The sequence below is a fragment of the Nematostella vectensis genome, chromosome 12 (genome assembly GCF_932526225.1).
Source record: "Nematostella vectensis chromosome 12, jaNemVect1.1, whole genome shotgun sequence".
Taxonomy (NCBI): domain Eukaryota; kingdom Metazoa; phylum Cnidaria; class Anthozoa; order Actiniaria; family Edwardsiidae; genus Nematostella; species Nematostella vectensis.
The window spans coordinates 11,419,772-11,436,397 of NC_064045.1; the positions used below are offsets into that span (position 1 = coordinate 11,419,772).

A 16,626-nucleotide genomic window follows, 5' to 3' on the forward strand; every position below is an offset into this window, starting at 1 on the left:
CTCTGGAAAAAAGGAGTAAAGCAAAGACTCACATTGGAAAAATCGGGCCGTACCAATGAACAAATTATTAGGAAATGACCAGTGAAAAAGTGGGGAGAGAGGGCAGCCAAATGATTTTGCCAATAGTATCAGATAAATGGATCTGAGGAAGGGAGGGGGTAGCAGTGAGATTATAATAATAACTTTTATAATAACGTTTTATAATAACTTAACTTAAAGACTCAAGTCTTCTAGCTTTACAGTAGGTGTCTTGCTAATCGAGGAGACAACGACGCCAGACACGAACAAGCAAAGTAGCAAATAATGTATACCAAGAGAGCATAAGACAAGAGAGGGACACTTTGGCATTACCCGTGCGCCATGTCGATTCCGAATCTGGCGATTTTTAGTAACCACCACCCCACCACTGCGCGTGAGGATTTGCTCCTTTTATTTTGTCCTACTCCCCCGTGGGTTGCGTGTTGTTGTTTTGCCCGATAGGAATGAAAAGAGATCATGTAAAATAACTCGGAAGAAGAAAACAAATACTCACAGAAAGCTAAATCCCTGAATAATTTGACTGTTTTGTTTGTCTGAGCGGCGAAGTCAAGTCAAGAAGAAAGAAAATAGCGACGAGCGAAAAAATGGCTGTGATACGCGTTTGATTCAAATCCTCCAAATCACTCCAGCTTGTATAATATACTTAATAGTTATAGAAATGTCTAGAAGCAGCATCAAAGAAGTACAGTAATAACTCCCTCTTTATTTTCTCACTATTAGAGAATCTCAGATACTTCAGCTTGCTGGCTTGGATCATCACAAAAATGCATTCCCTCGCTACAAGGATTGTTTTATGAATTGTATTTTTCTTGGATTTCTTCTCAATTAACCGGAATATTCACAAAAACCAATATCATATCTAACTTACAGATTTTATTTGACCATTAGGAAGATAATGAATGTTGAGAAACCACGAAGAAGCAGCAAGTACAGCGGAAGCGGTGTTTGAAGCACGAGGTTTTCCGCTCTTGATTTTGAATCAAGTCTCTGAAGTTTTTTTTTTTTTACACGTTTTTGAAATCTTGCAATTCTCGAAGTACTACATCCCCTTAATAAACCGCAACTGCCTGTATCCTTGATGCTAGAATGAAATTGTCGATGTAATTAGTGCAAATAGAGTGGGTTTTTTTTTTCGGATTCAAGTCACAAAACAGCGGCAAACAACAAGATGTAAATGCCAAAACGCGGGGGTATGGTGAGTAAAAATGCTCACGCGCAGTCGGAATCGACAAGGCGCGCGGGTAATACCAAAGTGTCCCTCTCTTATCTTATGCTCTCTTGTGTATACAGGTATATTAGGGGAAGCGATGGGTAAATCCGAGACTTGCGGAGGCGCCGGAGACCCGCGTTTCAGAATACGAGCCCGTTTCAGAATCCGAGCCCGAGCCCGGGACTTTTTGCGAGACTTATGAATTTTCGAGGTACCCAACGCTACCCCTTATACTAGCCTGGCATTGTCTCCCCCGTATAGGTATTTCTGTTAAAATAAGCAATAATCCCTCCCATCCCTTCGAATGTACAAACCTTTGACGGATGCCCATACGAATAAATGTGATGAAAATGAAACGTGAATGTTTAATAAATATTGCAATGAGTTTATTTCATTTAAAGTGTAATTTCCAAGACAAAAATCAAATAATGATACAAATAAAAAAATGGCCCAACTGTGATTTTGTTTGCTAAGGGAAGTTTAAACTAAAAATCCCGTTCAAATTTAATTTTTCTTAAAAAAGAAACTCGGAGTTCTTTATTTTAAAAAATGGCGGAGTATCACACGCACAACAAAAAGCTTCTGGTGATAATGTCAAACCCTTTCAGCTTGCAAAATGATCTAAAAAAAGTCATTAGCGTGCTTGACAGACGTTAGCGAATCCTTACAAACAATAACATTTTCCTTTTTCTTCATTTTTATATTGATATTTTTACTATTATTCCAGTAACGATGATCATAAAAGAAAAAAAAAATCCTCAGGAATGACGACTTGTGACCTAGCAGCAGGTTGCGGATTTTTACTTCACTGACAACGTAGCGATAAATTGTGTCCAAGAATCGTGTAGCGAGGCGCTAAAGCTAGCATGTACAGTACAGCTAGTACTGTACAGTGATTAGTTTTGTTGAACTGTAAACCATAATTTGTTACTCGGGTTGACAGATTGGCTCACTATTTGGTCCAAAATGTTAATGGAAATACCTTCCTGAACGCGCATTTTGGATTCCAGGTCATTAAATTGGCATAAAGTTCTTTTTAGAATTTATCTCCGTATCAATAAATAATAAATGAACACCCCCATTACCGCATTCGGTTGTCTGAGGGTCTTTTGATACGCCCAAGATAGAGACGTGACTGGGAAAACGTTAAAAGGTATTTACGCTTTTATCATTTTTACTCTATTTGATTAAAAATTTTGAATTTTATTTTTAATCAAACTTGATTTGAAGAAAGAAAGTTATTAAAAAAACGAGCAACCCTGCCACAGAAACCCTAGAAACCCTGCCACAGTTGTTCTACAAAATGACTTCACACCTTTCAATATTTCTAAAGAATGATGTATGAATACAAACAACGAAGTTGGGTGGAAGGGTATTCAGAAGTTTAACTTTAGAAAATTACAATTTTTCAAGAAAAAACAAGTTCAATTATGGTCAAACTTGTTAAATCTCGACAAATTACCCGCTTTTAAGATAAATTTCACTGATCAAATTTTTTTTTTAGTTTGTTGATCTAAACAGAATGCTTGAATATAAACACACAAAAATAATGTAATATAATGATATAAAGACCAATAATTTTTCTGAGCGCCTTTCAGTGCTACTGCGAAATGAAAAGTCTAATGAAAAGCCTCAATACAAACAAAAATGTTAATGAATTTTGTAGTTTTCTGTTGGCAACACATGTCTGTTTTAGAAAGTTTGCAAAATGTTGTTAATCTTTGGTATTCCAGGGGAGTCAATGGGAATTTATTTAAAAAAAGAATATTTTTTCTCCTAAGTTTAAAAAAACACAAAATACAAAACCTGTAAGTTATCAGGGCGAGCAAGGGATGGCGGGATAGCGGAATAGTGTAAACCAAGAGTAGGTACTGACACCAACAGTGTAAACCAAGAGTGGATACTGACACCAACAGTGTAAACCAAAAGTGGGTACTGACACCAACAGTGTAAACCAAAAGTGGATACTGACACCAACAGTGTAAACCAAAAGTGGGTACTGACACCAACAGTGTAAACCAAACATGGGTACTGACACCAACAGTGCAAACCAAAAGTGGGTACTGACACCAACAGTGTAAACCAAAAGTGGGTACTGACACCAACAGTGTAAACCAAACATGGTTACTGACACCAACAGTGTAAACCAAAAGTGGGTACTGACACCAACAGTGTAAACCAAACATGGTTACTGACACCAACAGTGTAAACCAAAAATGGGTACTAAGAGTGAGGGATTCGCAACCGCAAAATGCGTTTAAAGGGTAAAACACTTTCCCAAATAGATTTTTTTGTTAGGCAAAATCGTTAAAGAAACCGCAGGCTTATTTGAAACAAGTAAACATAGCTGATTTGGAAACCGAAACTTAGTAAAATTCTGCGAAATTATTTCAGGGGCACCCAATGACTTGTTTTGGTAAACTATCTGTTTGAGAGTAAGTTTCTCTAAAACTTAAAAGTCAGCAAGATCCCTGAAAATTTCGATCACATTAATTAAATACCCTATAACTTTTGAGGACTTCTAGCCGATTCAGCGCTAAAACTATTGGTTACGGGCCTGGGACACATATCAAACTCTAATATTGATGAGGGGCGGGGGGGGGGGGGGGGGATTGAAAAGAAAAAAGAAAACAATTCCCTCAGAAATGACAACTTGTGACCCAGCAGCAGGTTGCGGAACTTTACTTCACTAACAACGTGGCGATAAATTGCGTTCAAGAATCGTGTAGCGAGGCGCTAAAGCTAGCATGTACTATACAGCTAGTAACTACTGTACAGTGATTAGTTTTGTTGAACTGTAAACCACAATTTGTTACTCGGGTTGACAGATTGGCTCACTATTTGGTCCAAAATGTTAATGGAAATACCTTCATGAACGCGCATTTTGGATTCCAGGTCATTTAATTGGCATAAAGTTCTTTTTAGAATTTATCTCCGTATCAATAAATAATGAATGAGCACACCCATATTACCGCATTCGGTTGTCTGAGGGTATTTTGATACGCCCAAGATAGAGACGTGACTGGGAAAACGTTAAAAGGTATTTACTCTATTTGATTAACAATTTTAAATTTTATTTTTAATCAAACTTGATTTGAAGAAAGAGAATTATTAAAGAAACGAGCAACCCTGTCACAGAAACCCTAGAAACCCTGCCACAGTTGTTCTACAAAATGACTTCACACCTTTTAATATTTCTAAAGAATGATCTATGAATACAAACAACGAAGTTGGGTGGAAGGGTATTCAGAAGTTTAACTTTAGAAAATTACAATTTTTCAAGAAAAAACAAGTTCAATTATGGTCAAACTTGTTAAATCTCGACAAATTACCCGCTTTTAAGATAAATTTCACTGATCAAAACCTTTTTTTAATTTGTTAATCTAAACAGAATGCTTGAATATACACACACAAAAAGAATGTAATATAATGATATAAAGACCAAGAATTTTTCTGAGCGCCTTTCAGTGCTACTGCGAAATGAAAAGTCTAATGAAAAGCCTCAATACAAACAAAAATGTTAATGAATTTGGTAGTTTTCTGTCGGCAACACATGTCTGTTTTAGAAAGTTTGCAAAATGTTGTTAATCTTTGGTATTTCAGGGGATACAATGGGAATTTTCAAGAAAAAAAGATAATTTTTTTCTCTTCTAAGTTTAAAAAAATCACAAAATACAAAATAGCACCTGCTTTCGCCCATTTAAACCTGTAAGTTATCAGGGTGAGCAAGCACAACGGGGTTGCCGGGATAGTGGAATAGTGTAAACCAAGAGTGGATACTGACACCAACAGTGTAAACCAAAAGTGGGTACTGACACCAACAGTGTAAACCAAGAGTAGGTACTGACACCAACAGCGTAAACCAAGAGTGGGAACTGACACCAACAGTGTAAACCAAGAGTGGATACAGACACCAACAACGTAAACCAAGAGTGGATACTGACACCAACAACGTTAACCAAAAGTGGGTACTGACACCAACAGTGTAAACCAAAAGTGGGTACTGACACCAACAGTGTAAACCAAGAGTGGATACTGACACCAACAGTGTAAACCAAAAGTGGGTACTGACACCAACAGTGTAAACCAAAAGTGGTTACTGACACCAACAGTGTAAACCAAGAGTGGATACTGACACCAACAGTGTAAACCAAAAGTGGATACTGACACCAACAGTGTAAACCAAGAGTGGGTACTGACACCAACAGTGTAAACCAAGAGTGGGTACTGACACCAACAGTGTAAACCAAGAGTGGGTACTGACACCAACAGTGTAAACCAAGAGTGGGTACTGACACCAACAGTGTAAACCAAGAGTGGGTACTGACACCAACAGTGTAAACCAAACATGGTTACTGACACCAACAGTGTAAACCAAGAGTGGATACTGACACCAACAGCGTAAACCAAGAGTGGATACTGACACCAACAGTGTAAACCAAAAGTGGGTACTGACACCAACAGTGTAAACCAAAAGTGGGTACTGACACCAATAGTGTAAACCAAGAGTAGGTACTGACACCAACAGTGTAAACCAAAAGTGGATACTGACACCAACAGTGTAAACCAAAAGTGGGTACTGACACCAACAGTGTAAACCAAGAGTAGGTACTGACACCAACAGTGTAAACCAAAAGTGGATACTGACACCAACAGTGTAAACCAAGAGTGGATACTGACACCAACAGTGTAAACCAAGAGTAGGTACTGACACCAACAGTGTAAACCAAAAGTGTGTACTGACACCAACAGTGTAAACCAAGAGTGGATACTGACACCAACAGTGTAAACCAAAAGTGGGTACTGACACCAACAGTGTAAACCAAAAGTGGGTACTGACACCAACAGTGTAAACCAAGAGTGGATACTGACACCAACAGTGTAAACCAAGAGTGGGTACTGACACCAACAGTGTAAACCAAGAGTGGGTACTGACACCAACAGTGTAAACCAAGAGTGGGTACAGACACCAACAGTGTAAACCAAGAGTGGGTACAGACACCAACAGTGTAAACCTAGAGTAGGTACTGACACCAACAGTGTAAACCAAGAGTGGATACAGACACCAACAGTGTAAACCAAAAGTCGTTACTGACACCAACAGTGTAACCCAAGAGTGGATACTGACACCAACAACGTAAACCAAAAGTGGATACTGACACCAACAGTGTAAACCAAAAGTGGGTACTGACACCAACAGTGTAAACCAAAAGTGGGTACTGACACCAACAGTGTAAACCAAAGGCGGGTACAGACACCAACAGTGTAAACCAAAAGTGGGTACTGACACCAACAGTGTAAACCAAAGGCGGGTACAGACACCAACAGTGTAAACCAAAAGTGGATACTGACACCAACAGTGTAAACCAAAAGTGGATACTGACACCAACAGTGTAAACCAAAAGTGGGTACTGACACCAACAGTGTAAACCAAGAGTGGGTACTGACACCAACAGTGTAAACCAAAAGTCGTTACTGACACCAACAGTGTAAACCAAAAGTGGGTACTGACACCAACAGTGTAAACCAAGAGTGGGTACTGACACCAACAGTGTAAACCAAAAGTGGGTACTGACACCAACAGTGTAAACCAAGAGTGGGTACTGACACCAACAGTGTAAACCAAGAGTGGGTACTGACACCAACAGTGTAAACCAAAAGTGGGTACTGACACCAACAGTGTAAACCAAAAGTGGGTACTGAGAGTGAGGGATTCGCAACCGCAAAATGCGTTTAAAGGGTAAAACACTTTCCCAAATAGAATTTTTTGTTAGGCCAAATCATTAAAGAAACCACAGGCTTATTTGAAACAAGTAAACATAGCTGATTTGGAAACCGAAACTTATTAAAATTCTGCGAAATTATTTCAGGGGCACCCAATGACTTGTTTTGGTAAACTATCTGTTCGAGAGTAAGTTTCTCTAAAACTTAAAAGTCAGCAAGATTTTGATCACATTAATTAAATATCCTATAACTTTTGAGGACTTCGAGCCGATTCAGCGCTAAAACTATTGTATTTTCGAAACTTATGGACTGATATTTTAACACCTGAAATTTATCCTTTATACATCGACTTTTCCAAAAAATATTCGAAGCGCTTCTCTCCATCATTCAGTAGATTTAAAAAAGCTTCTCTGTAGTTTTTAAGCGAAAAGAATGACGACACCAACCACGCCCATTGATGGTTTCCCATGAGCAAAGGCACGAAATTGCCACTTTCGAACGAAATAAAAATTCCCTTGGTAACAACAAATCCAAACAGATAAATTTTCTTCAGAAAAAAAGAATAAGTTCTATTTGGGCACCAATAAACCCATTTAAAGCATTTTAAACGGTTTCTGAACGATCTGGTCGTTGGGTGCCCTTATTACTTCCGCAAAAGACCTCGAGCCCCCATCCCTCCTCCCAAATCCCCAACCCCATCCTACCCAGCCCCATCCTCATTCTCCCCCATCCCCAGCCTCCCACAATCCCATTCTCCCCTAACCCCATCCTCCCCCATCCCCATCCTCCCCAAACCCCATCCTCCCCTAACCCCACCCTCCCCCAACCCCATCCTCCCCCATCCTCCCCAATCCCCATCCCCATCCCCATCCTCCCCCATCCCCATGCTCCCCCATCCCCATCCTCCCCCATCCCAATACTCCCCAACAACATTCTCCCCCAACCCCATCCTCCCCCATCCCCATCCCCATCCTCATCCTCCCCCGACCCCATCCTCCCCCAACCCCATCCTCCCCCAACCCCATCCTCCCCATCCCCATCCTCCCCCATCCCCATCCTCCCCCAACCCCATTCTCCCCCAGCCCCATTCTCCCCCAACCCCATCCTCCCCCATCCCCATCCTCCCCCAACCCCATCCTCCCCCAACCCCTTTCTCCTCCAACCCCATCCTCCTCCATCCCCATCATCCCCCATCCCCATCCTCCCCCACCCCATTCTCCCCCAACCCCAATCCCATCCTCCCCCAGCTCCATCCTCCACCATCCCCATCCTCCTCCAACCCCATCCTCCCCCAACCCCATCCTCCCCATCCCCATCCCCATCCTCCCCCATCCCCATCCTCCTCCATCCCTATCCTCCCCCACCCCATTCTCCCTCAACCCCAACCCCATCCTCCCCCATCCCCATCCTCCTCCAACCCCATTCTCCCCCAACCCCATCCTCCCCCAACCCCATCCTCCTACAACCCCATTCTTCCCCAACCCCATCCTCCCCCATCCCCATCCTCCCCGAACCCCATCCTCCCACATCCCCATCCTCCCCCCACCCCATTCTCCCCCAACCGCAACTTCATCCTCCCCCAACCCCATCCTCCCCCATCCCCAACCTTCCCCATCCCCATCCTCCCCCCACCCCATTCTCCCCCAACCCCAACCCCATCCTCCCCCAACCCCCTCCTCCCCCATCCCCCTCCTCCTCCAACCCCATCCTCCCCCAACCCCATCCTCCCCCAACCCCATCCTCCCCCAACCCCAACCCCATCCTCCCCCAACCCTAGCCTCATCCTCCCCCAACCCCAGCCCAATCCTCCCCCATCCCAATCCTCCCCCATCCCCATTCTATCCCAACCCCAACCCCATCCTCCCCCAACCCCAACCCCATCCTCCCCCAACCCCAACCCCATCCTCCCCCAACCCCCTCCTCCCCCATCCCCCTCCTCCTCCAACCCCATCCTCCCCCAACCCCAACCCCATCCTCCCCCAACCCCAACCCCATCCTCCCCCAACCCCAGCCCCATCCTCCCCCATCCCCATCCTCTCCCGGCCCCATCCTCCCCCAACCCCAACCCCATCCTTCCCCAACCCCATCCTCCCCCATCCCCATCCTCCTCAAACCTCATCCTCCCCCAACCCCATCCTCCCCCAACCCCAACCCCACCCTCCCCCATCCTCCTCAAACCCCATCCTCCTCCAACCCCATCCTCCCCCAACCCCATCCAAATACCAGCGGAATCATGAAGTATTCACAGGTTTTTGCTTAGTTTTATTCCAAGTTCCAGAGGATTCTCGCTGGTATGCGCATGAAATTTGCCTCAAGTCGAGGCTTACACTGTATTTATGCATCCTTAGTCTGTTAGTCCAGCAGTTATAGTGGAACTAATAATTGGGCTATTATTTCTTGGCCTACTTTTTCTCATGTTTTGCCTTTTCTTTGTCACAGCAAAAAAGTGTGTAACATGAGTTTCGTGAAGGTTTGTCTGTTGGCTGTGGTAATTCAAACCCTCGTTGGAGCCAGTACCGCTGACCTTCAGCCACTTACTTGGCAAGGCAACTGCAACCACTACTACAATCCAACCCTGAAAGTCAACCAGCAGATCACCCCAGTAGCATCCCCTGTTTGCAAAGGTTTTGACACAGCTCTTAGCGACTCATTCGGATTGGGATCTGCCACCTCTGCTAACGCTGCAGCAGTCTCCGCTGCCGTTGACGGAATAAAAGGGCTTACAAAAGTGGCTACTGCAGCAGCTAAGTCGTTCGGCGTTTTTGGCGCTGCCTTTGGCTTTGTTGCCTCGCTTACAGCACCATCCCCTGACGACATTTTAGAAAAGGTAAAGGTTATTATAGCAAAACAAAGAAGAAATAATTATTTACAAAGAGGACCAAATTCTAATTATCTGGTGTTACTGAGAGACGTTCAAGGCTCTGGAACCCGGGTAATAAGAACTTTGTTAGCCGCCATTTTATCACCCTTGCAGAATACCATTGTGAGAAAGCAGCCATTTTCGTCGTGCGTATTTAAGCAAGCTAAGTTACTGATCGAATCAATGATATATAAATCCATAATTTTGTATTTTTATTTCGAGTTCCCATGATAGCAGTATCTGTCTGATTTGTATCAGAGTATTGTAGAAAACACACACACACACACACACACAACGGCCGAAAGTCCGCTTTCGGTTCTTAATAGACGTGCTATTCTTAGACAAAACTATAAAGCATAAGCTAGATCACTCTGGTTTGTCATTAATACATAAGTCAGACTTTATTTGTAGCCAAATCCCTTTTTGTTATTTTGGGGTAGGTAAGATAGGTCCCCTTTTTTCGGATTTCGCACCCCCCAAGAAAAATCCTGCGTACGGTTGATTGACTATGTAATCATTATTGCACTTGGTGTTATGTTAGGTTAATGACGCCTTTGAGGAGATAACGAACGAAATGAACCATCGCTTTGAACAAATGAAAGATTACGTCGACCAGCGAGTGATCCAATTATATGTTGATGGCCTCAACAGCGAATACCGAGCGCATGCCACCCAATGGAAAAACTGTCTGACCGACCGACGTTTACTGCAATGTCAGAGGCAAGTGCTTCGCGATATGGAAGCAGACGGAGTGGAGAAGTTCATGTCGAAGGAATTTCAGTCCAAGAGTAAAGTATCGTATCCGTACGACACAAAGAAGCTTGAAGCGTCCTTGATTGTCTTCCGAGATTTCGCCAGCACCTATTTGTATGCACTTAGAACTTCAGCGAACTGCCTGAATGTAGATGACCCCTTAGCATCGGCCGAAGAAAAGGCGGAGAGAAAACAAGACTTCAGAAGTACTTTGCAAGACATTGAGACATACGGCAAGATGTACCATGATTATGCAGTATGGGCAAAAGAAGAAATAAAAAAAAACCAGGTAGGATCTCAAAATTCTGGTTCTTTAAGGAAAAAAGAAAGTATGATAATTTTTACTACATTTTCTCCTTTATTTTGTTCCCATATCTTTTTTTCCCATTTCTCGCTCTCTAAATTTTCCCTGCTTACTGTAAAGAACAAAAGTCTGTTCTCCCTTATTTTTTAATCTTTTGTCCCGTTCTCTTCTCAACTTTCCCCCTTCCCTATTGTACTTGGCAATGCCATTAAAATATTTCTAGAATAATCGTTAAATGATAAAAGCATCTTTGGAAGTTGATGAAAGAAGTGATTGGCAACCCTGCTCATTTCTAAAATCGGAAGCGAGCTCTTTTCCTTGTTGTTATTCTTATTACAAACACAGATGATCACTGGAACCTTTCCGGATATTTTCTAAAGTCTCCGCGGATTTTAAATCCTTCAGTCAACTTGGGAAAAACCTATAACACAGACCCCTCCGTTATATAGAGGTCTCATTGTAATATTATTGCGCGGGTATTCTCTTGCTCATTTCTCACACTGACTTTGTCACCTCTTACTGTCCAATCTTTCAGAGGGAATACCACGAGAATAACATCAAAAGTTTTAAGGAAACAGCACATGAAAAGGAAAACTCAGAATGGTTTGGATCCAGTTGCCCTTTCATTTATTGCAAAAGCGTTTGGTTGACGCTTACGATCCAACCAAAGTGCACCACCATGTCAGTTGATGGCCAGCATTCCTGCAAGGTCACCAGGGAAACGAGCCGTTACGATGAAGCTACACGCGATTATATGAATAAAAAACATAAAGCAGAGCTCCAGAATTCAGTCAACGCAGCCGCTAAACAGATGTGCGAGTCTTCCTATGACAACTTCATGAAAGATTTGGAGACGTACTGGTGCACGGAGTTGATGAACACCGCTAACCTGTGGAAACAAGCGTCTGAGGCGGCAGCCGTTGAGCTAAGAATTATGGCCGGGCAAAAAGATTCGTCCGGGAATTATGAGTCCGGAGACGATCCGGAATACTAGTCGCTTAAAAGAACCTCTCCGAGGGGTACACTTTTGTAAAGGCGCGCATTTGCATTTTCCAAGGAATAAATAATACCCAAGCGGTTCTGCTGCTATTGTCGTACATTTCTATATTTCCAAGGCCGTAGCTAGAAATATTAGCTTAGGGGATATATTTTTATTTGCTTCGGGGGCAGACGCTGTTTATTTCATAATTTCTTTTGCAAAATCCTGCTCTCCTAAGGGTGGAACTGCCTCTCCCTTCCGGCGTACTAGGTATAGCCCTGTTTCAATCATCTCCCCTCCATCATACATTAACTTATGATTTTCCATTTTTCATTTTTGTGTCATTTTCGTTGTGTTACATCTTCAATTTGTCTTTACATGTTAATTTTGGTGACATGACACCAAAATAGGAACTAGGGATCTGACGGCAAGTACAACTGGTTTTTAGAAACTTTGAAAATACTAGAAATTGATTGGACAAGTTACAGAAAATGTAGCATAAACTTACATACAATAAAATACTGCATAACATTTTAAAGATTTTAGCTCGAAATATATGCTTCTTTTGATTTGTTCACCAATCACCAATAGTGACCAAATGTCTAGTACAAAAGGTCCTATGTGGGAAAGGCTATGCGATAAAGCTTTTTGCTAATCGCGTCGTCTGTCGAGCCTTCTAGCAGCTCTATGCAGACATCGTCATCGACGACAGCAGATTCGACAACACGATAAGTGACGTCGTCATGGAAATATAAAAAAATCGAGTGCCAATTTCTAACTTACTTTTTGATATGTCCAAAAAATAAATTCGGTGCTCCTCTTTTATTAATGTAATACCTGAAACCTGATCTGAGGGAATAAGGCGCACTTGTATTAATTACCCCTGCTGCTTGCAAGCGGGTGGACTATCGTATTAGGCTGGATGCCCTTAATCAACGGGTCTGGCGAACATAATCACCAATGCTTCTAGTTTGCAAATCCTGAGATAAAAATTAGGTATTAATAATCAGCGAGGCGCGACGCAAATGAAATCGGAGTTTTGGTGGTTTGGTACAAAATCTAAAAAAACTATAGTTGCAAACCACTCCATTTTGCGTATTTGAGGTCATTCCAACCTGATGTCTTATATAACAACGGAAAACCAAATCGATTTCTTGGAAATATCCAAAAAAATCAAGTGTGACCTACTCTTCCATATTTCTAAGGAATCGATCCCAGGGGGGAGGATAGTGTAATTTTGAGTCCCTTTAAAATGTCATTTTTTCTAGGAAAAATCTTAAATATTAAAAAAAGATCGTTACACTATAAACGTGTAATAAGTATCATATAGCTGTTTTTCGTTTCTCTTATGTCATTACTGATAGAGAAATCAATGTTTTTTTGAAAATGACAAAATTGCCCCTACCTCCCACGTCTTATCTTGAGCCTCACGTGTCTTTTCGGGTCGCTAAGATACCTTGAGCCTCACGTGGCTCTCCGGGTCGCTAATGTATTAACATGGGTAAATACAGCGAAATCAATCCAAGCTAAGATGATTTTCCACAATTGGTAGAAATTGAAGATAGGGTAAAATTTACAGTTATTAAATCGCGAATCGGGCCTTCAACTCCACATGGATCTGAGAGCTGGACTGATCACGGCTCTGCTCCACTGCGAGAGCCGTTGGAGCCGAAGAGCTGACAGAATTTGTAGTGTAAGTCTTTCAGCCCTCGGCAACGCAGGCATTCGACGTGTTTCGCCTTAACCCAGGCTGTAGTGCGAGGAGGTATCTGTTGACGGAAGGACAGAAATGTGTGAGGACGGTATAGATACTAGCAGTGATCGGGACGGATTACCCAAAAGCCCACGGGATGGGTTTCTTTTGTCCCTGCCCGCGAGATATTTGGGAGGGCCAAATAATTGCCTATGTGTCGCCTTTGACCGCGATGCGGCACTTGCTGCTAGGTAGGTGTTGGGGCCACCAGTATCTTGTAGGCCCAAATCGGGGATAACTAGTGTGGCCAACGCATCGTGAAGTCGCACGTGGTTGATCACTGGCCCAACGAGAAAAATAGGTGGGAAGATATAACCATTTTCACGACGTCCGCCTCGACCTTTTGCTGGATTCTGTGCAAAGAAATCGACGCCATCCGACTCCGGCGTATGATAAGGCGTATAATGGGGTAGTCTACCCGCACTGCCAGATTGGGCTGTCGTATCGAGTGCCATAAGGTCAATGATATGTGGCCCATGGCGCTGATCGATGAGAGAGAATAGGTCAGGACTGAGCATGGCATCTTCACTCGACATTCGTCGAGAGGGAGCGTCGGCTAAGTTTAACGCACTCGGAATCCATGTAAGTTGTAGATCGACTAGATGTTCGCAGACGAAGGCGTATATCTGCTTTAAAGCCGCGTAGACGTCGCCATTACGACATCGCTTGTTGTTCCACGCACAGAATAGTACCTTATTATCTACCTCCGCCACGACGCGTGCGTTCGCGATGTAAGACGCGAATGACTGGAGAGTATGGAGGAAGCCTCCTATAGAGGCTTCAAAGGCCTGCTGAGATTGCAAAAGTCAAAACAGTCTCTTTGTCCTTATTGGGGCACTGGCGGGCGTAGTGCCCGAAACCACCGCAGGCATAACAGCCTTGGTTGTTGGAGGGGCAAAGGTTTGCCGGTGCTGCATTCACGGGTTTCGCGCATTCCTCTCCCATTTCCTCATCAACTTGGTTGCTTGGTTGCTGTTCTGCTCACGCACGAGTTGAGGCACTTCCGCGGCACACCGTAGTGAAATCGTCCGGGTTCAAGCAATTTTACCGGATTTTTTGCGCCGGTCAAGCGAATCACAAAAAATGTACTCGTCAGTTGATGAGGACCATGAGGTGCACTATCATAGGAATCACCTTTCTTCCGTCAGTTTTAAGTGTTGATCGCACGCGAAAAATGAACCGTTAAAGCATTTTTACCGGAGTCACGTGCCTGAATCACAATAAAATGTCCTCTTCAGCTGATAAAGGACTAGCTGTACTGTCATAGAAATCACCTGTCAGTTTTACGTGTTGATCGTTCGAGTAATGACCCGTTCAAGCGTTTTTCACCGGATTTTACGTGCCGGTCACACGCATCACAATAAAAAAGTGTACTCTTGGTTGATAAAAGACTAGCTATCTTTCTTCAGTTTAACGTGTTGATCGCACTAGACTGGTGGTACATTCTAATATACACTTAAATTGCTGGGTTTTTGTGCCAGTCACACATAGAAGGAAAGAAATATCTTTGTGTTCGCCTGATTTTTCGTGTTGGTCGCACGCAAGAACTTTACGGATCACTTGATTACACTGGTACACGAAGCCCTACATTTTGTCCGCCAGTTTTTTTTTTCGTGGTGGTCGCAGCAAGTGTACAAAACTGCATAGGCTAACTAGTATAGTGGTGCTCTCGTTATACGGAAACGAAGATGAAGGAGAAATAATTCAACAATGAACAAAACAATGTAATGATGAACAATAAAAACAAGAACATAGTTGTTGTAATGATGAACAATAAAAACAAGAACATGTTCAGACTTGATAAAAGCTGTGCTTTGCGAGGGGGACTAAACGGCAGCGCCGAACGAACGGGAACCGAAAAAAAAAACTAAAATGCGAGGCGGAGCTAGGGATTCGAGCAATAAACCCAAAAATATTGAATGGGGGAAATGCAAGGCAGAATCGACCAAAACAATTTTGGAGGCATAACTCCCTGAGTTATAGAAACGACAATAACAAAATAACAAGCGGCTGAGAGGAAAGAGCAATGGCAACCGGGGAAGGCGGGCACCAAAAATATATAATAAAATGACTACCGGCGCCTAGAATCTATGACTAAACTAATTGAGGCAGTGGAGACAAGAAGTTCTAAATACTAGCTCTCGTGTATGGCAGCCAAGCTCGGGTATTCAAGTGACAACGAAGGATAAAACGTGCACCAACCTCAGAAGAGCTGGCTGTGGCCGTGAGAGAAGGAGTGGACGTAGTTGCTCGTAGTCGTTGTTGTACTTGTAGATGCCCCTTGAGAGTCGCTCAGGAGAGACGTAACGGTACTCGTAGAAGGTGGCGTGGGCGTCTGAGGCATCTTTCTGCGCCCCTCCGTCACTCTTGCCCCAGTGCTATCTCGGCGCGCGCCACAATATTCGAAAACAAAAAATTTCCGAATAAACCGTACCACAATTTGTTCCCGGATTGGCTTAAAAATTGGTATGTTCACTATTTGGTCCAAACGTTTTAAACCTTGAAAAAAAGTCTCTACCTATACGCATCTCGAATTCCAGGTCATTTAATTGGCATGAAGTTCTTGTTAGAATTTATCTCCGTATCAATAAATGATAAATTAAATCAACCACATAACCGCATTCAGTTGTCTTGATTTGAAGAAAGACAATTATTAAAAAACAAGCAACTACAGATACCCTGCCACAGTTGTTCTACAAAAGAACTTCAAACTTTTTAATATTCCCGAAGAACGAGGCAAGAATACAAAGAACGAAGTTATGTGGAAGTTTAGCTATTTTGCAAGGAAAATATATTTTTTATTATTATTAAACTTGTTAAAATCTCTGAAAATTATCTGTTTTAGTAAGATGAATTTCACTGATCAAAAACTCTAAATCCACTATTGTCTTGTTAGGATGGGCAAACTCTTAAAATGATACTTTAAAGATACAAATTTGAAAAACAACTGTTTTACATATTTCGCAAAATGTAGTTGAACAGTGATATTTAAGGGGTCAATGGG

At 42.6% G+C, this 16,626-nt stretch overlaps 1 protein-coding gene and 2 long non-coding RNA genes across 3 annotated transcripts; 2 read left to right on the forward strand and 1 right to left on the reverse strand.

The window, feature by feature from the left end:
• The first annotated feature begins 4,023 nt into the window (after positions 1–4,023).
• On the forward strand, positions 4,024–5,693 carry LOC116603959. Its single transcript, XR_007305290.1, has 2 exons — positions 4,024–4,289; positions 4,970–5,693. It is a non-coding gene; the product is annotated as an uncharacterized LOC116603959 (long non-coding RNA).
• Positions 5,694–5,992: 299 nt separating this feature from the next.
• On the forward strand, positions 5,993–11,969 carry LOC5520569. Its single transcript, XM_048720107.1, has 4 exons — positions 5,993–6,045; positions 9,413–9,800; positions 10,375–10,875; positions 11,426–11,969. The coding sequence occupies exons 2-4, from the start codon at positions 9,429–9,431 to the stop codon at positions 11,882–11,884; spliced, it is 1,332 nt and encodes a 443-aa protein (XP_048576064.1). The 5' UTR covers positions 5,993–6,045; positions 9,413–9,428; the 3' UTR covers positions 11,885–11,969.
• Positions 11,970–12,087: 118 nt separating this feature from the next.
• Positions 12,088–16,250, reverse strand: LOC116603958. Its single transcript, XR_007305289.1, has 2 exons — positions 15,825–16,250; positions 12,088–13,638 (listed from the first exon to the last, which is right to left on the reverse strand). It is a non-coding gene; the product is annotated as an uncharacterized LOC116603958 (long non-coding RNA).
• Positions 16,251–16,626: the final 376 nt, after the last annotated feature.